At 42.2% G+C, this 25,697-nt stretch overlaps 1 protein-coding gene across 2 annotated transcripts in view; it reads right to left on the bottom strand.

Moving 5' to 3' along the window:
• The window catches only part of PCIF1 (phosphorylated CTD interacting factor 1), a 400,121-nt gene that overhangs the window by 350,741 nt on the left and 23,683 nt on the right, over positions 1–25,697 (bottom strand). The window contains exons 2-6 of one of the 2 annotated variants that reach the window (XM_069651241.1): positions 22,850–22,912; positions 15,032–15,170; positions 12,857–12,981; positions 4,937–5,074; positions 4,447–4,604 (exon numbers count right to left, since the gene is read on the bottom strand). In XM_069651241.1, the coding sequence (XP_069507342.1) occupies positions 4,447–4,604; positions 4,937–5,074; positions 12,857–12,981; positions 15,032–15,155 (545 nt within the window). In that variant the 5' untranslated portion in view covers positions 15,156–15,170; positions 22,850–22,912. The remainder of the gene's footprint in view (positions 1–4,446; positions 4,605–4,936; positions 5,075–12,856; positions 12,982–15,031; positions 15,171–22,849; positions 22,913–25,697) is intronic. The other variant, XM_069651242.1, reaches the window with a different exon arrangement.

The raw sequence follows: 25,697 nt of genomic DNA, 5'->3' as shown, positions 1-25,697 counted from the left end.
GGGGGGGGGGGAGGGGGAGTGCTGCCATGGCCCTCAGCCCTGATCCCCACTGGCAAGCCCATTGGCCAGGTGGAATCAGGGCTCAAATCACTAATAAGGCCTGGCATCCACTTCTCAGGCCCTCTTGGGGCCAGTCCTGGCGCCTTTGGCGCCAGGCTCATCACTAAGGAAAGACATCTACTTGAGGAACTACTTTATTTAGGCTTTCAGCCAACATGGAGGTATCCACATAGCTTGATTCCTAGAACCAAGCTATGTGGTCTAGTGTTTTGGGTGTGGTGGCCTAGGGACAACTTTACCTGGACTACTTTACAGTGGCTATTTAAACCACACCCGAACAAGACAACACGCTTTGCGTTACTTTGCTTCTAGCAACGTGACGCTCACTGTGTCCAGCTTTCTCACGAGCCTGGTGAATTCCGGACCTGCAGAAAAATCAAGAACATCGTTAGCAGCAGAATCTTACCTGCATTCATCATCCTTCACTGCTCGCAGCTCCTGGGCAGCTCTGTTGGTGGAGTTTACCGCCCGGATCGAAGGACCTGAGAAAAGGAGAAAAACATCATTAAAGGAGGTAGTGGAGACATTACAACCACAAAGCGCTTAAAGACTTACCTGGTTGGTTGCTTTTCAGCCGGCATAACTCCGGAACTCCTTCTGCACTGGGAACTCACTGCGACCTACGAAAAGAGAAAAGCACAGGTCAGTGAGGACAAGACATCGCTGCGCTACGCAAAGCGCCTCCTTACCGCATCATAGCGCTATAGCGCGCCATCATCTCCCGGGGAGAACCAGCATATCCAGTTCTTCAAGCGGACACTCCGCGCTCCTAGGGAGATAAAAAAGCGACATTCAGAACAGAGAAAAGGCATGCAAGAATTACGACACCATCAATCGCAATAAGACCTACCTGAAAGACACTACAAGGGCAGCAGTCAGTGAAGTAACTGGACCGCCCGCGCCTACAAAAGACCACGCGCCCCTGCCCAGAGAGCAGGACGGAGAGCCCACCGATTCCAACAACCAGGTGAGAAGAGAACCTGGAGGGGCTGGAAACACAAGGGAGGTGCGGGAAAACTTTCCTTGGTCGCCCAGTCCTAATATAGTTTTCATTTCCAGGCGGAATCCCATAGACACCGAGACCACACCAGGGAATCATTGAGAAGAGCACCAACGACCAACTGGCTGGGTTGCATCCCTGTGGATACCAGGTGAGCCTAACAGTTTCAAGTCTGGGACAAAGAGGCGCCATGCAATGACCAGTTCCAGTCAGGGTTCAAAAAGAATATGGGAACTACTGTCAACATCCTGTTAATAAGTGCCCTGAAAAGCAAAGTGATGGAAGGAGGACCCAGACTGTACATGGCTTTCATAGATTTCACTCAGGCCTTTGATAGGGTAGACAGGACCCGCCTGAAGGCTGGGCGTGTCCGATCGAAATCTTAGACCCCATCAGAGCCCTGCACAAAAACACTACTGTGAGAGTACGGCTGAATTGCCAAGGGTCCCTATCGGCAATCATCCTGATTCAATGGGGAGTCAAACAGGGCTGCCCACTGGCCCCTTCTCTTTTTGGCTTACCTTGGCGACTACCAAACATCAGAAGACATTTCCACCTAGGTTAGGGCAGCAGACTACTATATGGCGATGACCTAATTTTAATCGACCAGACGCCCAACGGTCTAGAGCGCCAACTTGATCACCTTCTGCTATACACAACCATCAATAACTTGGAAGTCAACAAAGAAAAAAACAAAATAATGATTTTTGAAAAAACAGCCAGGAAACTGGACAAGACTAAATGGCACTTCCAATCATCTGAGATCGACAAAGTAAAGAGCTTTTAGTATTTAGGCATAACTTTGGACAGCACAAAAAGAGAATCTGCAATGCAAGACGCCCTACGAGTAAAAATCAGAAAACTGGTAACCCAAGGAAAGGCCATTGATCAGAAATTCAGCCGTTTTTCATCAATACCACTTATTGAGTTCTACAAGATGAAATTAGTACCCTCAATAACCTGCGGCGCAGAGGCAATACCATTGATACAGAGTGAAACATGGCCAAAACTCGAAGCGTGTCCTTGGTCTACCCACCTCTACACCAGTAGCATCAATTTCGAAGAGAACTGAGTCTTCTGTCCCTGCAAGGGTTATTGAACTGTAACTCTTTGATGCTATTTAGGAAATGTCTGATTCCAACAAGCGTGCTGCCATACAGACTGATCGGAGATGGAGAATTCAACCAACAAGACACTACAAATTTGGAGGGCAGGAAATACTGCCCTTCTAAACTCGATTGAGAGCAGAGAGGAAGAACTAGTGAACAACCCGGTTAAAGTTCTAAAAAAAAAAAAATCAAAGAACTAGACTGGATTCAGACTCTGGCAAATACCTCAGAAAACAAATTAACATCTCACTTGCCGCCTCATGTAAGGAAATTGAATGAACTACAGGGCTTCATCAAACAATTTCCAAGTAGGCAAGCTAGAAACTTCCTCCTAAGAGCTAGACTTAACCTACTACCCACCAACGAAATTAAAGCAATTAGAGGTCTCTCAAGTACCAATTACTGCAGACACTGTCAAAAACCAAACGAAAAAGAGACCATTTGCCACCTTCTTCTAAATTGCACAAGAACAGTAAAAACCAGATTGGCATACATGAAACATTTTTCGTCTGACCTCTCGATTGAGGGTGAAAACTGTTGGTGGTCCAGGATGATAAGTGGGGATAAACCGACCTGGCTAACGGCAACGTTCAAAATCTTTCAGCATCTAATGGCAGCACTTGAAAATCTACCTGAACCCCTAGAAAACCCCTTGACCTCTGAGACTTAAACCTCGGTTTTCTTCCTGAAGAAACAACAAGACGTTCCTTTTCTTTTAGCTTCACTTACATCTACTTTCCCAATCGATAGTAACATCTTAAAGAGCCAACCTTGGCTGAAGACATTAGGAAAGGTTTGATAAAACATTTGGAAAAAATCCTTTGAAATAGATCTTTTAACTGCTGCAGAAGACCATGTTGTAAAAATCAATCAATTGATTAATACAAAAAAAAAAGTCTTCAAAATCCAGCAAAGTTGCTGGGGGTCTCTAAGGTGAAGGGAATTAGCAGAATTATCCCTAATAGTTGGCTGTCCTTAATATATGCATGTCAACGTATGCATTGGCCCCAATGACTGTTCCATGTACACCGCTCCACAACCTGGTCAGGATGTGACTGAAACTCACCCCATTGTAAGAAGCTCACTACTTCCCATCATATCTGATTTATTATCTATTGTCTGTTCTTTTGTAACTAAAGGAGCATTGTTCCTCCTGTATATAAAATGTAAATAAAAATACTGTCTAGTCCAAGTCCAAATCCCTGGTGCCAGTATGTCTGCTACTGGATGGCATTTCAAACCAGTAGGGGTCCCCGATTGGACAACTAATGACTGTTTGAATGGTGCTGATCCTTTCCATTGGTGGTTTTGGACATGCTTTCACCACCAGTTTCGGATAGGAGGAGGGCTCCTGCAGCCATTCTTAGGATCTATTATGGAGGCAAGAATCCTTCGAAGAACAGCCCGTCGATGACTCAAGGATGACTCATCGGTGCTTCAGCCCTTGAACTAAATGGGACCAACGAGTCACGATGCCTTCGAATACCCTGGGCACCAGTTTGGAGTCGTGAATGCTACAAAGCCTCAACTGCAGCATTCCCACACAGAAACAGCAAAGCTAAGTATCCCCCAGTGCTAATTTGGATAAGAGAATGAAAGCCTTTTTAGCAGTTTAAGTTAGTACCATTCATTATGTGTGAATGTTGAATAAATTATATATGTAAATATGCAAGCTCAGTCTCTGGTGCAACTTTAGGGTGTGATCTTCACTAAGTGAAAGTAAACAAACACTGACCCACTGGTCCTAATACCATGTTTCACAGGCCTTTTGGCAGTCTTCCTATTTCCTTGCTTTACTCCGACAAATCCTCCAGGTTACTCGTCACAATTTCTTTTTTTAAAGACAATATGTACACACCCACAAGAGCATCTTCTGGTACTCTTGGAGAGTTTCTATTATAGACCTATGGCAATGTATGATACAATTTACGAGGGGAGGGTTAACTTAGCATCTCACAAGCTTTTTATCATAGCCACTGCAGGCAGGGGTTGAGAAGGCACATTAATATGAGTACCAATTTCGGTTGGGCGATATTGTAGGTAAATATGTGCTCTATAAAGCGCTTTGGATTAAGGCGCTATATAAATAACACATTATCATTAGCATCATTAATATAGGCTACTATCACTACGCTGGCCTGCATGGTCACAGTTACTTATAAGGGCTATCCAAGTCATCTTACCTATCTCAAGCAAGAAGTAAACTATGACTAGGAAATGCTAACTACAACTCATTCATCCCTTCCTACAGTCATGCTCAATTAGAACTGTACTTACTCTGAGGGCCGAAGGAGGGCTGCTTGTTGCTTATCTTCTTGAGATGCACCCCAGACCTTAAAGACTGGAGCCCCTGGGACACTTGGAGAGCTGGGAACGGTCTGGGAAGTCGGAGTTGTGGGCGTCGGAGTGGAAGGAGTCGGAGGAGTCACATCAACCTAATGAGAAACACATCACTGATCACTGGGGATGGAAAAGTATAGTTGAAGGGAATAACGTATAGTCCACAAAATAAAATAGGCTGGGAGATGGAATGTTAAGCATGTTTTAAGAGATTATGAAGAAGGGAGTGAATTTGCTTTATATTAACATACTGTCAGAGAAGAAGATGCACAGTAATCAACATTAAAAAAGCAGACATTGAGATAGGTTTATAGCCAAAAGATCAGCTTAAAAAGATATTGAGGTGGATGGAGAGAGTGTGCCTGGATGGGAGGCTTTAGATGTCAATTAGAGCACAAGTTTCATTTTTAGAGTGGTTTAGAATTACCTTCACTTTTTTCACACTATTCCCGCTGGGAGGCAGTTCTTCAGAAAGTTTCCTCTTCCGCTGCTTCAGGTCCACAGGACTCTCAACAATGGTTCCTTCAGCCGGCATTGGAGCTGCATTCAACCCTAAAGGGTCAGACTATGAGGAAACATCATGGCAATAAGGTATTAAAAGTGGAAACAACAGACAGGATAAACAAAAACATAGTAAATTGTGGTCAGTCTAAGGGAACATATGGTGACATCAACATGGGCTTTAACTAGAATTCAAAAGAGGTGGCCCAAAGTGAGAACAGTCTGCTTGCAGTCTAGCAGAAAGAAACAAAGTCTAGATCTAAACATCAGTAATTACACAATGAGCTTTATTTGCTGGGATTAAATAAACTTAACAGTCCAACTTGAAGGGATCACTATCAGAGAGCGGTCTGCCAGAAAAAGTCAGACTAAAAACAAAACAAAATAGTAATGTGACAAACCAGATGAGAGAAAACAGACAACCAGCTGAGAGGAACACTCACAACTGGCTTCAGGCCTTGTTCTCATTTCACACCACCACCACTACTGATGTGTGCAAATATATTGCATTTGAAAAGGGACTCTGGGCTGGATTTAAATCAAAATGAACCCAGCTACCATTACTAAGGAAGAAAAAATAATATTGTAGAGTTTAACACACTATTACTCTCAAATCATCAGGCAATGGGGTGGAATAGTAATTCAAGGTACCATACAATATGAATCAAACAAATACATAAACAAATGTACGATAGAACATATCAGCCTCTCACTAATTACCAGGCTAGCAAAGTAGAGGAGGTGACACAATCACTTAAAGAATGCTGGATTACAAAACATGAGTCTGAAATTCCTATTAATCAAGAGCCCCTGTGACTAAAAAGTCCCCCGACTCATTTGTGGAACACCTAGAAAGGGTGATCAAGAATCCAGGTGCCGCCCTAAGCTAACAGATGATGGTCCCGTAGGTGTATGGGGAGGAGGATGACCTGGCCACCTGACCATGGTCCCAAGCATGTGGTAGGGGACAGTTTAAGTGCCACAATAGACACTTCAGCCTCGTTAAAAGGAGTCAAGTAACATTGGTGCAGCATCTAGTCTATTGTACAGGTGCCAGAATCCCATATATAAATCTACAGATGGCCCTATGGTCCAAAATTAGTATGGGGAAACAAACAGCCTGCCGGCCAACACACAAGGCCCCCACTGTAATACAGTTACAGGCTTAGGTAACCCACCGCGGGCCAGGGTCAATGTATGACAACCAGAAGAGAGCCTCCAAGGAGGAGTGACTAGCCAGCCACAATTACCACATCATTCACAGGGCAGGGGCCCACAAGCCAATCCTTACACCAGCTGTCTGAAGTAACACAACCAAGTCCTCTTTCATCAGATTGAGGCTGGAAAGCAGTATCTGGGGGTGGCATGCAAAGAGGACTGCCAGGGGGATGGACAAGCCAATCCCAAGCTCCACATTGGACCTATAAGACATCCTCAGTAGAGAAGCCAAAGAGGCATTTCCCATCCCTGCTGACACACCTAAATCCCCATGTTGGAAGATGAGGTCAAAGCCCTGCAAGAACCCACAAGGTTAGTCAGTTGGTGTGGGAGCTTGGAGAGGGTTGTGGCAGGAGGTTGAAAACAGTTGGAGAATGTCAAAAGGGTTGGTGAGGAGTGTTTGGAGTAGTGTTTGGAGGCAGAGAAGGATGTGGTTGAATGAAGCAAGAAGCAGGTTGTAAAAAATCAGGAAGAGGTCAGCAAATTGAATCAGGAGGCGGTTGGAAAACATGAGGAGGTTGGTGGAAAACAATTGAAGGAGGTTGCTGATAATACGGACTAAGCGGGAGAACATCAGGAAGGAGCAAAGAGAACCAGGTAGGCCAATGCAGAAGCTAGAGGTAGCAGGAGGAACAAACCATTGACATCTCAGTGAAGAGGGAGACCTGAGGTGGTGTAGAACGCTCTGAAAAGGGGCACACTTCATGATCACAGGTGGATAAAGTGACCAGGCCCGGACCAGAAACTTTAAGGAATGTGGAGAAGGGGCACGCGAGAGCCCGACTAAGACGGGAGATATGGGTTGTGCTCCAAGTAAACCCTAAAACCTAATTCAATAAAATCGTCTTTCTTAATATATGTGTGTGGTTCCATGGTGGGAAGTTCTTTCCCTATATGGTCATCAAAAATGAATAATGTTTTGATTTTCATGAACAATAATGTTTGTAAAAGCATCATCAGTCTATGTGATATCGGCGTAGAGAGGGGTAATCAATTTCTCCTTGTTTTCATGCATGTCTGAGTAAACCCAGCCATATCCTGTGGAAAATACTGCCTTGTTCCTAAACCATCCAGGAGGTAGCATCACCTACATGATTTTTGCATGTCCCTGCTCCCTGTGGAGCTGGAAAGTTGTGGGATGGGACTTGTTGGTCGCTGACCAGAACCCTGCAGCCAGCTGGTGAAAGGCACACACTACCATCTAGCAACAATGAGAGAAGACTCACCAAGCAGACCTTATTTGAGATGGAGGACTGAGCACCCACCCATGTGGCATGGCTCAGAGAGGACTAGTTCTTAGTGCAGAGGAACGTGTTGTATTGTATATTTATAAAGCACTTGTACACAAAACGAGTGGTTCAAAGCGCTCCAAGATGGGAGGGGAACATGGGATACAATCATTCATAAGGCCTTGGAAAAATACAGTAATAATAAGCACACTAGGCCGGATGAATTTCTGCTAATTCAAGTGCGTTAACATGTAGTTGGGGGAAGGGGGTGGGAGGGGGGGGTAGTACAAGTATAGCAAACTGACAATGATGCAAGTGCCAGACCATCTGTAATGATAGGAGAAACTGCCCTGGTCCAGGAGGGCCTGGTTAGTGCAGAAGGTTGCCTCTTAGGGAAGTGCGTAGTACTGCAAGTAGTGCGGGGGCCGGAGGCAAGTTCAGGGACTGATGTGGGTGCCTGGGACCTGTAAGGTTCGGAGGTGAGCCAGGCGACCAGTCAGCAAGCTGAGAAGGAGGAGCTAGCAGGTAGAAAGCAGGGGTTAGCAGGGGAGCGGTAGAGAGAAGGCAGAGGAGAAGAGGAAGGTCTTGAGGCGTTTGGGATCACAGAGACTTTGAGTCCCCTTTTGCAAAAGAGGCATGTATCTAAGGCCATGTGAGGGGTCCTGGAAGGAGCACATGGAGATCTGCATCACAGGTCCACTGGGTGCCCTTGGCAGTTGAGCCTTTTTAAAGAGCATATATGCTGGGCTGCCTTTGAGGAGTGTGGGTTTATAGTCATTAAATCGAAAGCAATAATGTCGAAAGTCAAAATATAGAAAAAACGTTGAAAAAAAAAGTCGAATTTCTTTTTTATTACTTTTTTTTCGAAATGGGTGGTTCCCCCAACCACCCTTTTTTTTTATTTTAGCCCTTTTTTTACTTACTAAACCCAAAAAATACATATAAATAAAATAAAACATTCGACTTTTTTTGCGACATTTTTTTCAACATTTTTGACATTTGAATGTATTGTTTCGACTTTTTGACTGCACACCGAGGAGGGTGTGCCTACGGCTCGGCTGGGGGTTCTATATGGCATCACGCTTTCTGTGCTGGAGAGAATGCGAGAAGGTGGAATGAGCTGCTGCATCGGGTGAAACTACAAACGTCTCCTAAATATTGTTCAAATGGAGTGACCATAGAGAACTGGCCTACGGGTAAGCAGCAAAACGGGGAGGCTTGCTAATCAGCTTAAAGTCTCTTTTGAGGGAAGCTCTACTAATAGGAAATGAGGGTATGCAGTCACAACGTTGCGGGCAGATCACCCAGATCCGGATCTCTCACAGAAAACTCCCCCACTCACCAACAATGATGCTGCTACTACTACTGGGTACTGCTTGCAGACGCACAACTTGTGCAAGACCCCACCAATACCCAGCTTGAGTCATTGGGAAGTTTGGATCGAATTCAGAAGAGCGCAGGAGGCCAGCCTTGTCTCTGCAATGCATCACTCACGTAGCTCCTTTGACTCCCGAGACAGCACAATAAACCTGCAAAGATGCCACTCTTGACTTCAGGATCTCCACACAGCAGCGGGACTTGCATGCCACCTAACTTCGGGTTTCCGAGATACGCAGATGGAACCGCACTGGAGATCATCACGTAGGAACTTTTAAAAAAAAATGTTTTTGGCATTAAGTATGGTGGTAACACCCTGGTCAGTGGTCTGTACCATCCTGGTAATGGACCGCTGCTCATCGGTAATGCCTTTGCTTCACTTAGGCCATTACCTAGGGACGGCAGTCTGTTTCTAGACAGTACAGCCTGCTGAAAACCGGATTATCACCTCAATCACAACCATACAAACTCCATTGCTAAAACGTTACTTACCTGTAACACACTGAATATTTACCTGCATATAACCTACATGTAAACAGTGCATGTTAAATATACTGTGGGGACATTAACCCCTTGTGTATTGTTGCATGTTACCCTGTACCTTTTTACCACCTTTATCTACTCAATGCGTGTAGCATTGACTGACCCGCAATGTTTACCCCAGGTAGAATCAGAACAGACATGTACAGTGAAGCCCTGCAACGTAGGTGGGAACGTAGCATCCTGAATCCTAAATTTCATGTGTAGAAAAAGCCTAACAAGATCCACTAAGAAACAAAAAAACACACACAATCAAACACACACCACACACACACACACACACAGGCCCTCTGCCCCCAAAACCATGAATAGGTAACAAAGAAGGTCACATTTCAGGTCTCAATGAGAAAAGTGACTTCGGAACAACAGCGGCAAAGATGAAACTTAACAATACAACTAGAAATATGGAGCAAGCTCTCTGAAAACTCAAATACACCCACTAAAACGCATTGCCAACCATTTTAACCCTCAAAAGGTGGCCCCACCGTAAGAGCACAATTACACTCAGAGGCCAATGTGTTAACACAGTCATGCAATGCAGGAGTAGCATAGACCTTACTGAAAAGAAACGCAAAATGACTACAATCATTAACTGTTTGGGAGAATTCTCATAAATGTGCTAACTCCCTTCACCTTAGAGAACCCCAGCAACTTTGCTGGATTTTGAGGACTTGATTTTTTTACCTGGAAAGAGTGTGAGCCTTTTTTCCCCCCTTTCGTGTATTTTGATGGGTTTTTTACTCTTGTGTTCTTTGATTATGGAGTTTTACCATAACTCCATAGGCATCTTTTCATGTGTGTTACACAGCACCCTCAGTGCAGTGACACAGGGATGTCTTTTAGACTTCCCAAAGGTTTAAATACCTTCGCTGGGATAAACTACTGTTTCGCAGAGAATGTAAGGTTAAATTGACTTTACTAGTCTTTTTAAATTCCTAGACCCAGCACACACTATCTTCCTATAGAGTGCTGGAGGGGTTAACTAGTATCCCCTATGTCTAGAAACTCATGTAGCAGTCAACTGCTACCCTTTTCTATCGAAATGGCTGGTGGCAGTGGTTTTACAACGAACTACCATGATTTTTCCCGACCGCAAACAGTGGTAGCTAGAAATCGCGGGAGCCATGTTTTTCAAGATGGCGCCTTAAGCCCCTTTGTTTAAACAGGTCCCGGTCTTCTTTTTTTGCCATTTTCTTTGGGAAAGGTCCTTCTAGAGTTTGTCTCTGCACGCCAGACCAGGTTTGGTCCCTTTGTTTCTATGCCTTTGGCAGGCTTTACGACTGAAGACCGCCTCTGGTGTCCGAGTATCTGCGGTGGGCAGGAAGTAAGGAAGGTGCCCGAAATTCCCTGTGCTTAGTCTCCTAGGAGACCCAAATGCACTCTAGCGTGATTGGCTGGCTGGCAAGGACAGCCACTGTGCTGGGCGAGTGGCAGCTAGGCTGGAATGAAAGGGAGAAAACTGTTTAAAAGGCGAGTCGCTTGGACTGGAAAGCGAAGTCGACCAATGGAACGAAAGAACCGAAGACAAGCTGGAAGAGAACAGCTGCTGCAACTCCTGGACAGTTGGTTTGCCCGGTGAAGCCCTGCTGCAGGTCCGAATTGCCAAGTTCATCTCGACAGAGAAGCCCCTTCAAGGACGACTTCTTCCTTTGAGTTGGTGGGACCAATCAACTTGTAAGCCACCTGGATTGCATTCTCGGAGCTGGTTAGGATTAACCAGCGGGAAGGACACCAGCTTGTGTGCCTGATGACAGCTACTTGACCTGAAGTGACTCCATTTTGTCCGCGTTTTTCAAGGATCCTGTGCAGTGCAGGAGTCCCCGACGTCCTCCCTCTTGTCCCCATGACTGAGGCTCTGGAACAGTGAGATCTGCAGGAACTGGCAGGAACCAACGTCTTCTGCTACATCTTGTTCTTCATATTAAGGTACTGTGCCAACCCGATTGAGAGAACTTACCTCTTGCGGTGAAAGTTAATGGAACTTTCCCAACTTGCAGGCCAAATCAGCTTGTGACCCAACATATGATTCTTTTACGTACAAACTACTTCTGAGAACATTGGCAAAGACTTTACTGTTTACTTCAAGAACTGCTCTTTCCTATCCAAGACACTAGTCCATTGACTTTGGCCTAGGCCTATTGAACTGAATCGAGTCCTCTAGTGAACTAAAACTATTTGCACTGTCTAAGAAAGTATTTGTGATCTATTCTGCTAATTTGTGCGCCTTTTACTCCCATTGAAAGTAACTGAAATGCCATTTTACTCCTAATTCAGGGGAGCCTAAATTACTCAGAAACGTATTGGTTTGGTATCGAATTGCGTTTGTGTATACTATGAAGTTGCCTACTTCTAGTGAATGTTTTCTAAATGATTGTGTAATAAATTAATAAGTGTTTTACCAAGAAACCTTGAGTGCAAGTGTCTACTTGAACCACTGTGATTGTAAGACCTCTGTGTAACCTCTTTTACTGCTCACATTCTCTATTGAGATAAGCCTGGCTGCTCAGCTCGCTACCACAAACTGTGTAGTACAGACTTATACCAAAGGTTGGTTTTTGCTTACACCTGTAGTCCTAATTGTATGTGGTGGTCCCAGAGGGTACTGCATGAAATTCTGCCTAACATTAACATAAGACGCAGAAAACAAACATGACAATTTGAATGGCAAAGTTTCAAAACTATACACTGTCACTGAAAAGAAACATAACAGGTTAGGCTGTGAAGCACACATCTGACAATAAGATGCATTGCATTGAAAGAAAGGTTTGAGAACAGGCAAGGTCGAGCAGTTTTGTAGGCGATTTTTCATTATTTTTTTGATTTTTTGGCCCTCTTACAACCTCCACCTGGTACTCTTGATTTCTTATATTTCACTGTGCCACCTTATTTATAATATAGGGTTTGAAATAGTGACTTGATAAGCAGGAATCAAAACCAGCTGCTGGGTACCTGGTAACATCTGGAAGGCAGGAGCTACCTCTGGGGTACCAGGAGCTAGCAGATAGTGTGCCACAAATATCACTTTCACACAGGAGACAAAAGTACACGTTTTGTCGATTACACTTGATCTGTTGTGCTCGAAATGTGCTCTATATGTGCCATCAAACCTCTTTATAAACCTTGCCAAATACACATGGTTAATATAACATAGGTGTGTTTGTATGTCACCAGTTGGCCTGGGGAGCTAAATGTAGCTCCTGGTAGCGGTTGTGGTCAAGGTAACAAGGCTCTTTAGGAGCAGGAGATAAATAGCTTTAGCACCCAGCAATTTCGAACCCTATAAAACATGTACTGATTAATTGTATTCTAGGTACCCACAACATCCTTGTATTGTCTTTGTAAAGGTTAGGCGCTGCAAAAGCTAGATTTTCTGGGAATTGAGAGCTTTATACATTTAATAAACTAAAGCATCAACAATCACTCTGTAAGCAGAGTCGTACTCAATATCATTTGTGGTGGTTTCATCGAACAATCTTACTTACAATGACATCATGCTGGCCTAAGACTGGCATCTCCCACAGAGACTGGTTAGTAAAGCGATTGAAATAATAGGGACGATTCTCCCGCTTGCTCCAGCATTTCTCCCAGCCTGCCTGCACCAGCTCGTCTGAAAAGCATTAAAAATAAACATTGAAATAAAACACCCCAAAAGTAGTTATGGTCCAACCCAGAAACAAAAACAATCCACAAACATCCACATTAGGAGACCGTGTGCACTCCAGAGGTAACCGGTATATTACCTATAACTCATTAAGGGCCAACAGACACCCATCAGATAAGACAGACAATTCAGATATTCATAGTAATTACGAAGTTTTGTAAAAGCGCAGACCGGTCCCTGTAGAGTATCAGAATGTTGTACAGATATTCAGACAGAAACACACATTTGTAAGATAAAAGTCAGTTAATTATTTGACCAAGTAGAATAGATTTGTTGCATCCTACCTATGAAACGAGATGGACGATAGTGAGGACTATTTTCACGGCAGAATTTGAGCTTGGCATTGTGAGCCCCACAAGTCGGGGGCAGCAAGATACGCTTGGGAAAAACAGAGTCTTGGAAATGCGGCAAGTAATAAAGGCAAAGGGTGATCATATAGTCAGTGTTAATCTGTACTACAGAGTAAGCAGGCTATGAAAACGTGGCTAGATTCCGCTGTGGCAGTCGTTGCTAAAGTAGTTCCAGAAGCGAGGACGGCTAAGACAATAAGGAGGTAAACAACAGGGTTAAGTGTTGTTGGTATCATAACAAAGCATTGGTGGGCACATTTTTTTTGCTTCACCTATTTAATATGTTTGGTCACTCCAAGTACTTCAATATTGAAGAAAAAGAAATCACTTGAGTTAGTCAACCTGCTGAGGATGAAGTGAGAAAAAAACAAAAAAAGCATTATAAACTCCAAACGCCTCATGCTATCAAATCAAACACCCCTGCTAGTCCACCCAGAAAAAATAAAAACGACATTTCACCTACAGAAGAACATGTTTGCACTGGTATCGCCTAAACCAGGCACATATATACATAGATATGTCTAGCCACAAACCAACTTCATCCGCTCACCCGAGGGATAACCTAATTGCAAAGACAAACATAGTATAACCTCTCAAGAAGTGTACATGTATTCCCCAAAAACAAAATACAGGAAACCTTAAACCTATGCCATATTCGAATAACTTCCAAACGATGCCATCTACTCAACAAACGTAATGTACAATCCCGCACTATGCATTGTGGTAAGTCAGACTCGGGAGGCAGACAAGAGGTCAAGGTTTAACACTTATTTTATTAAACAAAAAAATATAAAAGGGCTACTCTATCCTAGTTCTAAAGTGGATCTTAGCCCCGTCTAAAACGAAAGAATAATAACTGGTGCCCGTTTTAACATTCTGCAAACAGTATACAGTACTCGGTGTCAAAGCCCAATCTAACCAAAGTGCTAACCCTACCACTAATACAAAGAAAAACATAAGGGTCAAAAACTTTGCCAGTCACTTCTAAACTGTTACAAGAGTAATCAGACTGCTCAATCCCCATATACACATGGGACCCTTCTGGGGACTCCTTGTTCACCAGCGGGGAGTCCCCCCCCCAGTGGTATCCCACTTGCCCTGTCTCTTAGGGGGTGTTAAGATCATTAGGCTCACCTCCCTTGTCCCACAGGGGGTGGGTCCATTTTAGGGGGAAGGGACGAATTCCCTGGATACATCACAGCTTATTTCTTATCTTAGCAAGAAGGACTCCACATATGTAAGTAAATTACTTCTTTGAGACAGTCGCATGAAGAAATTCAATGTTCCAGGTCCGAGTATGAAGCACCAAACCATGCTACAGATGATCGGCACACAAACCAAACGCAAGCCCAATCTACACAATTTCAACCAAGCATACAAGACTTGCATGACTTGCTAGATAATGCAGCGTGTACCAACTGTGTGCTGAATGCAGGTCTCTCGTTTGGCTCCACCCGGTCACGCCAAGCCTAGTATTCACTAATCCACTAGTGTTGGAACACAATAGCTGCCACAATGCCACATCTATCTCCAACATACTGGGCACTCACCAGATCACTCGTTTATACAGGTTATCCACTCTTATTGCTAACAGCCTTATTGACGCCTCACAATACTGATCTGGAATAATTCTTAGTATCCATTACCTGGCAGGTCCTGCACCAGCCTGTTAGGTTTTGGTGAGCATGGTTGGTTCTGGTTTGAGGTGCCAGGTGAGTGCATCATCAGGGTGGTCTCATCCCTCGGGCTTCCGTGATTTTCATTAGCCATTTCTCCACGTTCGATCTGGTAAGAACATAAACCATTGTCAAAAAGTGAATGATACATGCATCACAGCAGTACATCCTCAACGCATCACTCATACGATGTGAAGGATTCCATTTAGCACATCACCCACTCTGATGCAAAGCAAAGGAGGGAGCAATGCATCTGCTTAGTTTCATATGTGGCATTCAGAGGGAACCAAGAAATCAAGAATAATGGTAAACAAGCATACATCATCTCTCCATAGCACTGAGAGCCATCCAGGTGAATGTGCCCTCTACAAATACTCACAATATGTTGCATTACTATGCACAGTATGAAAACACATCCTGCTTCATGTACACTCAAAATAAATTGATCTGGAAAAGGGGACACCCACACATTGTAGTATGTCCAGGACATTGTTTCCTCAGTCTTGCATAAGCCTACTCAGAAGGCCTGCACACTGGGAACTCAAAGGGGATTCCCTAAGGTACCAGAGGCTTGATTTCAGTGCTGCATTTTACCAGAAGGTAACTTACCTCTTCAGCCCCCACTCACCTTTGGTTAGCAAAGTACACTTCTGCTTACATTATTCACCATGCACACCATGCTAGCCAAACAGAAGACCGACCTCCATCATCACTGCTAGCACATGTAATCCAAAGGTTTTTCATTCTTACACACGGCACCCAAAGCAAATATCCAGAAGAACCACCCAGATGTCGCTTACAGCATAACTGACGAACAAGGACTCATCAGAATTCACTTTGCGCACGTGTGGATTCCTCCGCTATAAAAAGTGGGTGGACTCATTTACAAACGAAGTCGTGAAACTACCCGTAAGTAAATGTTCAACCAACCGTTTCAGGTACTATGTTCTGTAACTGCTTTTATACTGCACCAAATCATCATCGTAGTGGTGTTAGATCCTTGTCTATGGGCTATTGTGCCCCAACCCAGGGTGCTCCAGACCATAGTCTGCTTGAGAAACAATGAGTAAAATGGAGGAATGTAAGAACGGAGAGTAGGAAGAGAAGGAGGATATTTTGGCAATGTGAAGTGTTATGACCTTTTATCTTATTATTGCATCTCCTTCCTGGATTCTCTGTACTCCTATCACACCTGTTGAGTATGCAAGGTCCATCACTCTTAAGGAATCTTTCTGATGGCTCGGGTTAAAATGGCCTTCAAACTCGAAGCTAGAAAGGGGCAGGATGAGGAAGTAACTTTATAGCTCATAATGCTTGCATTGAGCCATTGGAAAAACACATAATCACTATGATATGTAATTTCCTACACTCGGCTGTGCCACGGCCATGCATTTACAAAACAATATTCTGATTAACTTACTTGCTGAATGTGTCACTATTCTCACTTCAGTGCATTGTTATGGTGTGCACAAGCATCAAGGAAGCAGCTCTGGAAGCCATTAAAACGGGGAAATATTTAAAAAAAAAAAAATAATAAAAAGACTGACTTGAAGAGGCATGGTCTCTTCATGGACAGAATCATAAAAGTAGCACTACAGTCCTCAAGAAAATATATGCTTTTTGGCAGTGTTAGGGCTGCCAAACATTACTTCTGCACAAAGGCCTGGTTCTCTGGGCGAATAGGTAGGACGAAAACCTTTTTTTTATTTTTTTTAAACAAGAACCACGAGATAGAACTAATGGCTGCCCTGTCCCGATTTGGTCTATCCGACAAATGTCCTTATTTTCAAAAAGCTGCACTTCACTGGCTGATGCTTCTTCTTGATTACTGACCAGGTGACAAACAGAATTTTAAAGAGGTCTCCAATATTACTGTGTCTCGAGGAAAGCTGAAGGCAGCTGACACAAACCACTGCTATGACAGAAATAAGCCACTGTCATGCCAGCAGAAGATGTCTCTGCCATACATCATGATGATTATAGAGAGGGTTTATGGTCATAAAACCGGAAAAATAAATCACGAAAAAAAAATCTCAAAAAGAAAGGCCGAAAAAAAAAGTCAAATTTTTTTATGACGTTTTTTATTCGAAATGGGGGGGTTCCCTCCCCAAACCTCCTTTTTTTAAAGAAATGTTTAGCTTTTTTTTTTAATCCCGGACCCCAAAATAAATATATAATTAAAAAAAGAGAATTTTTTTTTTCGAGATTTTGACCGACCACCTATAGACAGTGTGACAACTGCCAAACTTCTTGAGATAAATCAATAGCTCCCCCATGTGCGAGGAGTGTTGGCGAGTGTGGCAACTATTTTCACTTTTCCATAGTGAAGACCTGCAGTCTGCCTTCAGTTGCTGTTTACGGACCAGACTTTTGGAGGAGGAGCCTCGCCATTAAAATCCCCTGCTCCAGCGTATGCGGAGCGTGTGTGGGGAGTGTTGGCGCTGACATTAGTACATCTGGCTCTCACTGCATTCCACACTTAAGAATCAGCAGCCATTTGGAGTGAGTGCAGAATCTTCACGAGACGAAAGGAGGTGCCGCCATTGAATTCATACATCTCTCCAATGATTTCTGCCTTGGGCCCACAGACGCAGCAGCGAGCGAAAGCTCTATCGACAGCAGAATCATCTGCAGTCATGGAACCAATGACTCTGTGTACACCAAATCTTGAGGCAGAAGTTTGATACACAAGAAAGATAGGAATCGGTCGGATAGAAATACTGAACGCAAGGGATCACTGAGACGAACTAGAGAAAACCAACTACAAAATAAACAACAAAGAAATGTTAGACAAAAAGAATCACAATCTACAGGGAATATGACTCTATCCTTATGTTCATCGAATACAAGGTGCTCAGCACACTTATTTACAACAACAAATAAAGACCTATTGTCCTTTGATTTAATATGCTTAGAAGAGACATGGATATCTCAAGATCCGACATGCAACGGGTTTATAACAATTATTAACCCGGCAATTGTCAGAACCAAAGGTCGTCCCTCAGCTTGTCTACTGACATTGGTTAAAGCTGAAGCCAACATAAGAATATTAGAGTCCTACAATCCTAACGCTTTCACGCCAATTACTATACTTGAACCAAATGAAATAAAGTCTAGCCATGAGTCCAAAAAATCCCAGCAACTAGGTCAGGTCTACTTGTCCTAATAAATCTTTACTGGAGCACAGCAGCATTACTGAAGCTTCTTTCATTGATACAGCTTCATCAAGCATCAATAATTTGCAACTAAAATATAATAATATAGTCCTAATAGTATGTGGCTATTTGAATATCCACATATTTGCTGAAGATGGTACCAAGATCTCCTCTGTTAAACTGCAACACAAAGCATTACTTTGGACAAAAGAAATGAATAAGAGTTAACTCTTGCTAATGGATGTTACTGGGATGATATACCACCTAAACCGACATGGAGAAATTGCGGTTCAACTGCTACATTAGATTACATATATATTTCCAGAGTCAATAGGAACTAAAATAAAAGCTTTAAAAAGTAGTTCCCTCATTAATGAGTGATCATTATAAAGTGACAATGCCATGGGAAACAACAGGTGTCCGAGCACAGAATCACTCATTACCACGGTTAAAACTGACCAACGGGCTAAGCCGACTGCGAATATCTGACATACAATTGGAGATTCCTAAGGATCGATTCTCTGAAACAATTTTGACAAACAGAAAATAGATTATGAATGGATATTAATTCCCTTTAGAACAAAAGGAATAACAGCAACAAACTCGAAAGTAAAACATATCCATGTATATAATTACCAAATAGCACAAAGGAAAAAAGAACTAAAAAGAAACATAAAAGCCACAAAATGTTTGACTTTAGCACAACAGGTTGCAATAATAAGACACCATAAGCAAAAATATAGAAATTGGATCAAGCAAACCTGAGCACAGATAGCCCAAACAGATGCCGAGAATATGTTGAAAGCATTAGCCAAAGGAATACTAGAGAAATTTGGAATCTCATTCAAGACAAAGAAAAGCAAACGGACCACCTGGTGTCGGGGGTTTCAGATGCAGATTGGGTAGCATATTTTTCATCATTGTATGTAAAATAAAACGGCTATAGCAATAGACGAGAATAAAGAAATTGCATCGACTTGGGATGTATTGTGAGACTATGAGGAGCTTCTAAATCATATCAAATATCTAAACCGTTCAAGAGCCCCCAGGCCCAGATGGCCTGACCAATGTAGTCATCAAGAAGAACCCCGATATTTGGGCAACCATATGTTTTCACCTTTTCAATACCATTAAGAAGCTCAATTACCTAAAAGTTGGAAAACAGCAATAATAATCCCAATATATAAACAAGGGAATAGGACCCTACAAGCAAACTTCAGACCAATAGCCCTCTTGGATCCATTGGGCAACATTTTGCGGCGATCATGCAAAAGAGATTAATTGAGTCGGCCACAACATGGGCCGATTTGATGCAAGGCAAGTTGGTTTCATGAAAAACGTGGGAACGAATGTGAATCTGTTGCGCTTAAAGAAGAACTTGTGAAAAAAATATCGATATATGCTATCTTTGTCGATATACACCTTGCGCTCGACACGATTGACCGTCAAAACCACTAGGACAAACTCATCATATGGAAGTGGCCGAAAGAAATATTGGAGCCTATAAAAGCTCTCTGTTCACATACTTCAATCTGTGTCAGGCTCTCGCAAGTTGGAGTTATGTCATCTATAATTCCAACGATGAATGGATTAAAGCAAGGTTGTCTGTTGGCAGCAACGTCATTTATCTTGTACATATCAGATCTTGGCAAAACGCAAGCAAGAATATCTGTGAATCCACCAAAATTGAATAATACTCAAATTCCATATATGCTATACGCCAAGGACATAGTTATTTTTGACAGGATGCCAGATGGACTTCAAAAAAGTTTGAACATCCTTGTCCATTACACAGATCAGAATAATGTAACAATCAACACAAGAAAGTAATGGCATTAACACAAGGTACAAATAACAAACCACTTCGGATTGATATTAAAAGTGAAGGAATAGAGCACATAAGAACTGTTAAATACTTAGGAGTATGGCTGAATCATTCAGAAGTCGAATCCGGATGGGTTCAACACCTGAAAGCTAAATCATTGTCATTGGCTCGACAAGGTCTTTCGATACACGTACAATATGGCAAATATTCTCCAAGAGCAGTAATGGTATTTTATCGCCAAAAAGTGATGGCCATATTAACTTATGGAAGCGAGACAATGCTTAATATATCACCCTGAATATGGACGCAAATAGAAGCTATCTTCTGGAGAAAAACACTGTCCTTACCAGCCTCCTTTCCAATGCCACGAATAAGACATGAATTGGCTATACAATCATTGAAATCCATAGTCAAGTGGAAATACTTGGACCTATATAATCAATGATTCTATTCCTTCAATTGAAATTTTATGTGACAAGGCAATTCAAACAAATAATGCAGCGATATCAACATGGAAGAAAGTTTCTAACCTTTTGTTGGGAAACGCGGAGGCAACAAATGAAATGTTAATTAAATGGCTCTTTGAGGTAAAGAAGATCCAACGTTTGGACTGGATTTTAACCCTCTCAAAAAAAGCCAAATATCAAATGGACATTTCTCCTACTTTTGAGGGGAGAGCGTTAAACCAACTGCCAAAATACTTAGTATTATTTCCAGATCGTCGAATGAGAGATGTGTTTTTAAGATTAAGACTGAACATTCTACCAACACGAGAATATTTGTCAAGAACCAAACAACTGGTACCAGATGAACCATACTGTAGATTTTGCAAACATATGGACCACAAAGAATCCCTTTTTCACTTAATTATGAAACGTTCAGCAATGGAGGAAAAAGGGACAGCTTTTTGCAAATATGCTACAGCATTCAGAAACACAGATGAGTTGCAATGAACATTGGGCTTATGTTATTTGTGCTAACAATCATACTATGACATTTAGAGTACTACAATTCTGGGCTGAAATAATGGCAAACAATACTTGACCATAAGGATATGAAGACTTTATTCCCGAACTAAGAATTAGAGTATTTAATGAATGACGCCTGGAAACAATATTATTGTAACTGATCCTAAGTAATTTTCTAACTGAATTAAGAACTAATTTGCCACTCTTATGTTTTATGATGTCTAAATGAAAAGTTTGTAAACAAACTAAATCATTTCAATAAATAAATAAAGGGGTAAGCTGCAACATTTCACTATCTCAGAAATCTTCAAGCAAGTTATTAAAAACAAATTGGACAACATCCAAACGGACACTACCTAGCCTAAACAAACATATATTTGCTTTGTGGCTTTTAAACAAACAATTCAACGCCCCTCTGCCCACCCTGGGAAGATAAAATCTAGTACGTTTTTGAAAGGTTACTGAAATATAGTACACAAATCCAAAAAGGGTCAGACTTAAAAATTATAATAACTATCACAAATGGGTGTGTGTGGGGGAGACACCATGAGGGCCCCCAATCACAGCTCACCCCATATAATATTGCTTAAGCCATGACCCCGTTTACCATGGTTATATGTACAGTGTTGGCTGCCCCTAGCCTAGATGCAGAGAGAAGGTAAAGAGCATTTACAAACAAGACTGTTTGCCAGGCAAATCAACATGAACCCCGTAATGTCCTAGCAGCCATCCTACAATCAAATGGAAGGTCCTTGAACTGGTACTAAACATGCCATGGCCCAGACCTAAAGTACTTTCTCAGAGGCAGTCATTTTTAATTTCGGCTATTCAGTGGCACTATATTGCCGCCTATAAGCTGATACAATTGTATTGGAGTCCGGATAGGAAGAGGATGGGACACAGCGTATAGTGGTTAGGCTTTTAGCCCCATTGACCAACTAGATCTATCCATGCTAAGCCCTAGAGCAGGAGTCTGCAACCCTTGGCTCTCCAGATGTTTTATACTATAACTACCATCATTCTTAGACAGTATAGTGAATTGTGACTACAACGGATCTAGAGACCCCTGCCTTAAAGCCAGTCCTACCCCACTATCTGCCCCCAAACCACATCCCCTAGCTCTACCACATATTAACATCTAACTCCTGCTGCATAGGGCCTGTCAGTATGATTTCTAACCAGTCATCTGAGAGTTAATGGCTTATTTGTAGCTTTAAATTAGATTGTGGGATAATACAAACGTCTTATCCAAGTGAGCCTTCAGCAGCCACTCAATTTGTAAGCAATATACAAGTATCCTCGCATCTAATCCTTGCATGGATTAATGTTCAAAACAAACCAATTGTTTTGCCAAAGCCAAGCATTTTGGTTTGTATGTAGATATTAGATAGGCATTTGCCAGACATGATCATCATAAGCCCAGGTACTCCACCATTGCACAAATCTCCTTCTCTAGAATTAGGAAAAATCAGGGCCAGAGCCGCCATAATTTTTAGCAGCTTCTTAGGAACCCTGCAGACAGAATGGATAGCAGCCTCTGGTTTTATTACGCCAGTAGGATAGCTGAAGGGCAACGTGCAGACCATGGGAACAATACAACATGGGTTCGATAGTCAGCCCAGCATGAGGAGTTTAAGAATGAAATAAATGACCCATGAAATAAAATAAGGAGTAAAGCATAAGGGGAAACTCTGCATTGCATGCACAACTTCATCTGCATCTCTTTTCCTTTCCTGGAGCTCTTTAAAGTGACCTCTGGGCAGTGTAAAGAATACCAACATTCAAGTTTACAATACGTAGAGAGATATGTGCTAGTCTTGGATATCTGTGCAACACCTACAGTCACAAGATCGAATCCCGGCAAGGCCAGCTCGGCTCTTCAACACACCAAGGATATTGAAACCTGCAGGATGAATTAATAGAATAAATATGTTTAACACCAAAAAAAAAAAATACAAAAAATAAAAAGATTTAATGAATATACTCAAAGGTAACCAGTGGAAAAATCTTAAAGACTCAGCATATATGAAATGTGATATTTATTACAGAGGTCGTAATGGTTAAAAAATCTCCAAAAACTGTAGTGTCAATATTGCCATAAAGTGCTTAATCATAATGATCATTTTCACTGTATTTAAAGAGTGCATCATCACATTACTGTCATAAAAACCATTCATACATGTTACTTGCTGAAACTAAAATACATCAGTCTTCCAAGCAAGTCAATAGCCCGATATGTGTTGGGACTTAAAGTGCTAGTTTTGACAAATAAATCCAAAACGAATTCTGGACACATGGTCTTCTTCAGGACGTGTAGGACAAGCTCCACTTTCCACGACTTAATCCCAGAGGGCATCTTAAACGGTGTACGTGGAATCCTTTTGGACATCACGTTGATTTAAGTTCTTATAATATTCACAGGAATGCCTTCATTTACAGAAGAGGTTCCACTGCTTAATTTAAAGTGCAGATAGATTACGCATGCCAAATACGTGTTTCTCCTCACAAGGCATTAGGTTTGCAGCAATGGGTCCTATTTATTGCTTGTATGGCTCCTGCTAACTGTGGACATCGCGGTCGCAAGAAAACTATAGAATTGGCCAGCTTGGCCCTTCAGCCTTCAGAGGTTGACAAATTGAGTAATACAGAACCTAGAAGTGAGAGAAATCCAGCATAAAGCTATTTTATAAACACTGGATGACATGATTAAATTTAAAAAAGCTATGCATGTCTCAAAGCGGAAAAAACACTTTGATGCTCCAAACATCAACATTGCTACTAACAGTAAACCAAAAAAGGGAAAGGTACAGTGAGCAAAAAGCAGATGGCTGCGAACTCTCAAAGTGGTTAATAACCACTTAACAGGTTATCATGACGTGTTTGTTCGAGGGAGGGGCGCCTGCTATCTTTTTTGCATTTTTGGAAGGAACTTGGGATTGGTCACCCTAGGTTACGTGGGGGCAACCAGACGGAGACTCCCTGCTCACTGTGCTCAGAGAGGTACAGCTTCACCTCACTGATGAGGCCCAACAAGGCTGAAACACGTGTATGGGGTTGCTGTTGGTACTTTTGTTCAGAGAGGAATTGCCATATCATTTCGGTGCAGGACAAAGACTGATATGCAAATGGATATTTCCCATCTGTGTAAGGTATAGTGAGCAAAAAGCAGATGGCTGTGAACTCTCAAAGTGATTAATAAACACAGAACAGGTTATCATGCCGTGTTCTTTCTAGAGAGGGGCGCCTGCTATCTTTTTTGCATTGCTACTACCAGTGCCTGCCGCAGCAGACATGCCACATGTTTTTCTTCCAATCATTTTACTCATAGACCCTGAAACACATAATGTGTGTTACAATGCAACTAGGGCAATGCATATTTAAGGGAGGAGGGGAAAAGAGAACAATCCGAGTTCCCCAGTTGGCCTACTTTTTAGAAATAGTCAACACTCCAGTTTAACACATTGTTACCAGCTATCCAAGGGAGAGAATACCTTTGACAAGATGTGTCATCACAATAAGAGTTTACTCTTTTAGGGGCATTCGTGCACTGAGCAGTAGGGCAATGCATATTTCATGATTTAACACAAGGAATGTAGACAATTATTCTTTTTGCTTTCGGATGATTTAATGGTCACCCCTCTCGTGGTTTCAGAATAAATAAATAGTCTGTAAACCCACTCCATACCCGACAGCCATGGATTGTAAATCGGGTTTGGTATGGAGCATTGCTTGCTTTTGCATTCCATGAACAGTGCAACCAAAGTCACAGCCACCTGGTGCTAAGGGACAGTCAGAGCCGGTGGAGTGAACTTCGACTGATCATGCAGACACTTCACTCTCTCAATATCTAAGCCTTGTAAACGTGTAAGACGCTCTCACCTGTAATGCCAATGAACAGAGCTTTTCTCAGTTCTCACAATTGTATCTGTGGTTAGTATTATTGGTTTGTTCTAAATGACAGATTATTTTCAAGAGCAAAATGTTGACAAAGCAAATTGCTTTTTTACATCTACATGCAAGTATGACATACTAAAGAGTCCTCTACATCAGTCACAGTGATTTTCATGTAAAAGTATATATTATAATCTTGCATGATGTATTGGTGGAGGTATGCATCGGGATTAATGGATTTGAAATAACATGGTTTGGGGGCATGCACGGATCTGCAGCTGGCCTGTCTGAAATTCACTAAACAGTCTCAGGCAATGATTTATTGAAATAATAGTTACAATTATGTCCATTAAAATGTATTGTGGGATGAAGCTGTGCCATAAGCATGTTGTCGACATCTGTATCAATTTGTTGTTTTTACAAACAACGTACTTTTCCATTGTTGAATCATTTAGCATCCTTTTTGATAATACGCAGTTTATCCATAATGTTTCTCAAGTCAGTTGTTAAATCAAATAATTTTTGACCACTTTTGATATGCATGCTTTGCAGGCCTTTATGGGATGAAGAAATAGCTGTAACACAAATGGAAGACATCCAAATGCAAGGAAGTGGCAGTGAAGACGGCATTCTTTTACCGCAACCGAGTCACACTGATGCTATATCAACTTGGTGTCATTGCCATTAGCATCAAACGATGCCCACATTATTAGGAAAACGTCTGTTGTCTATGAATGTGTTGTGTTGTGCTTATCTAGCCAAAGAAGATCCCCACAACAATATCACTCTTCAAAATA

Source organism: Ambystoma mexicanum, chromosome 3p (genome assembly GCF_040938575.1).
Source record: "Ambystoma mexicanum isolate Mex_15411 chromosome 3p, UKY_AmexF1_1, whole genome shotgun sequence".
In the NCBI taxonomy this organism is placed as follows: Eukaryota; Metazoa; Chordata; class Amphibia; order Caudata; family Ambystomatidae; genus Ambystoma; species Ambystoma mexicanum.
Note: the sequence above shows the minus strand (reverse complement) of the source record. Positions and strands in the feature narration are given on the sequence as shown.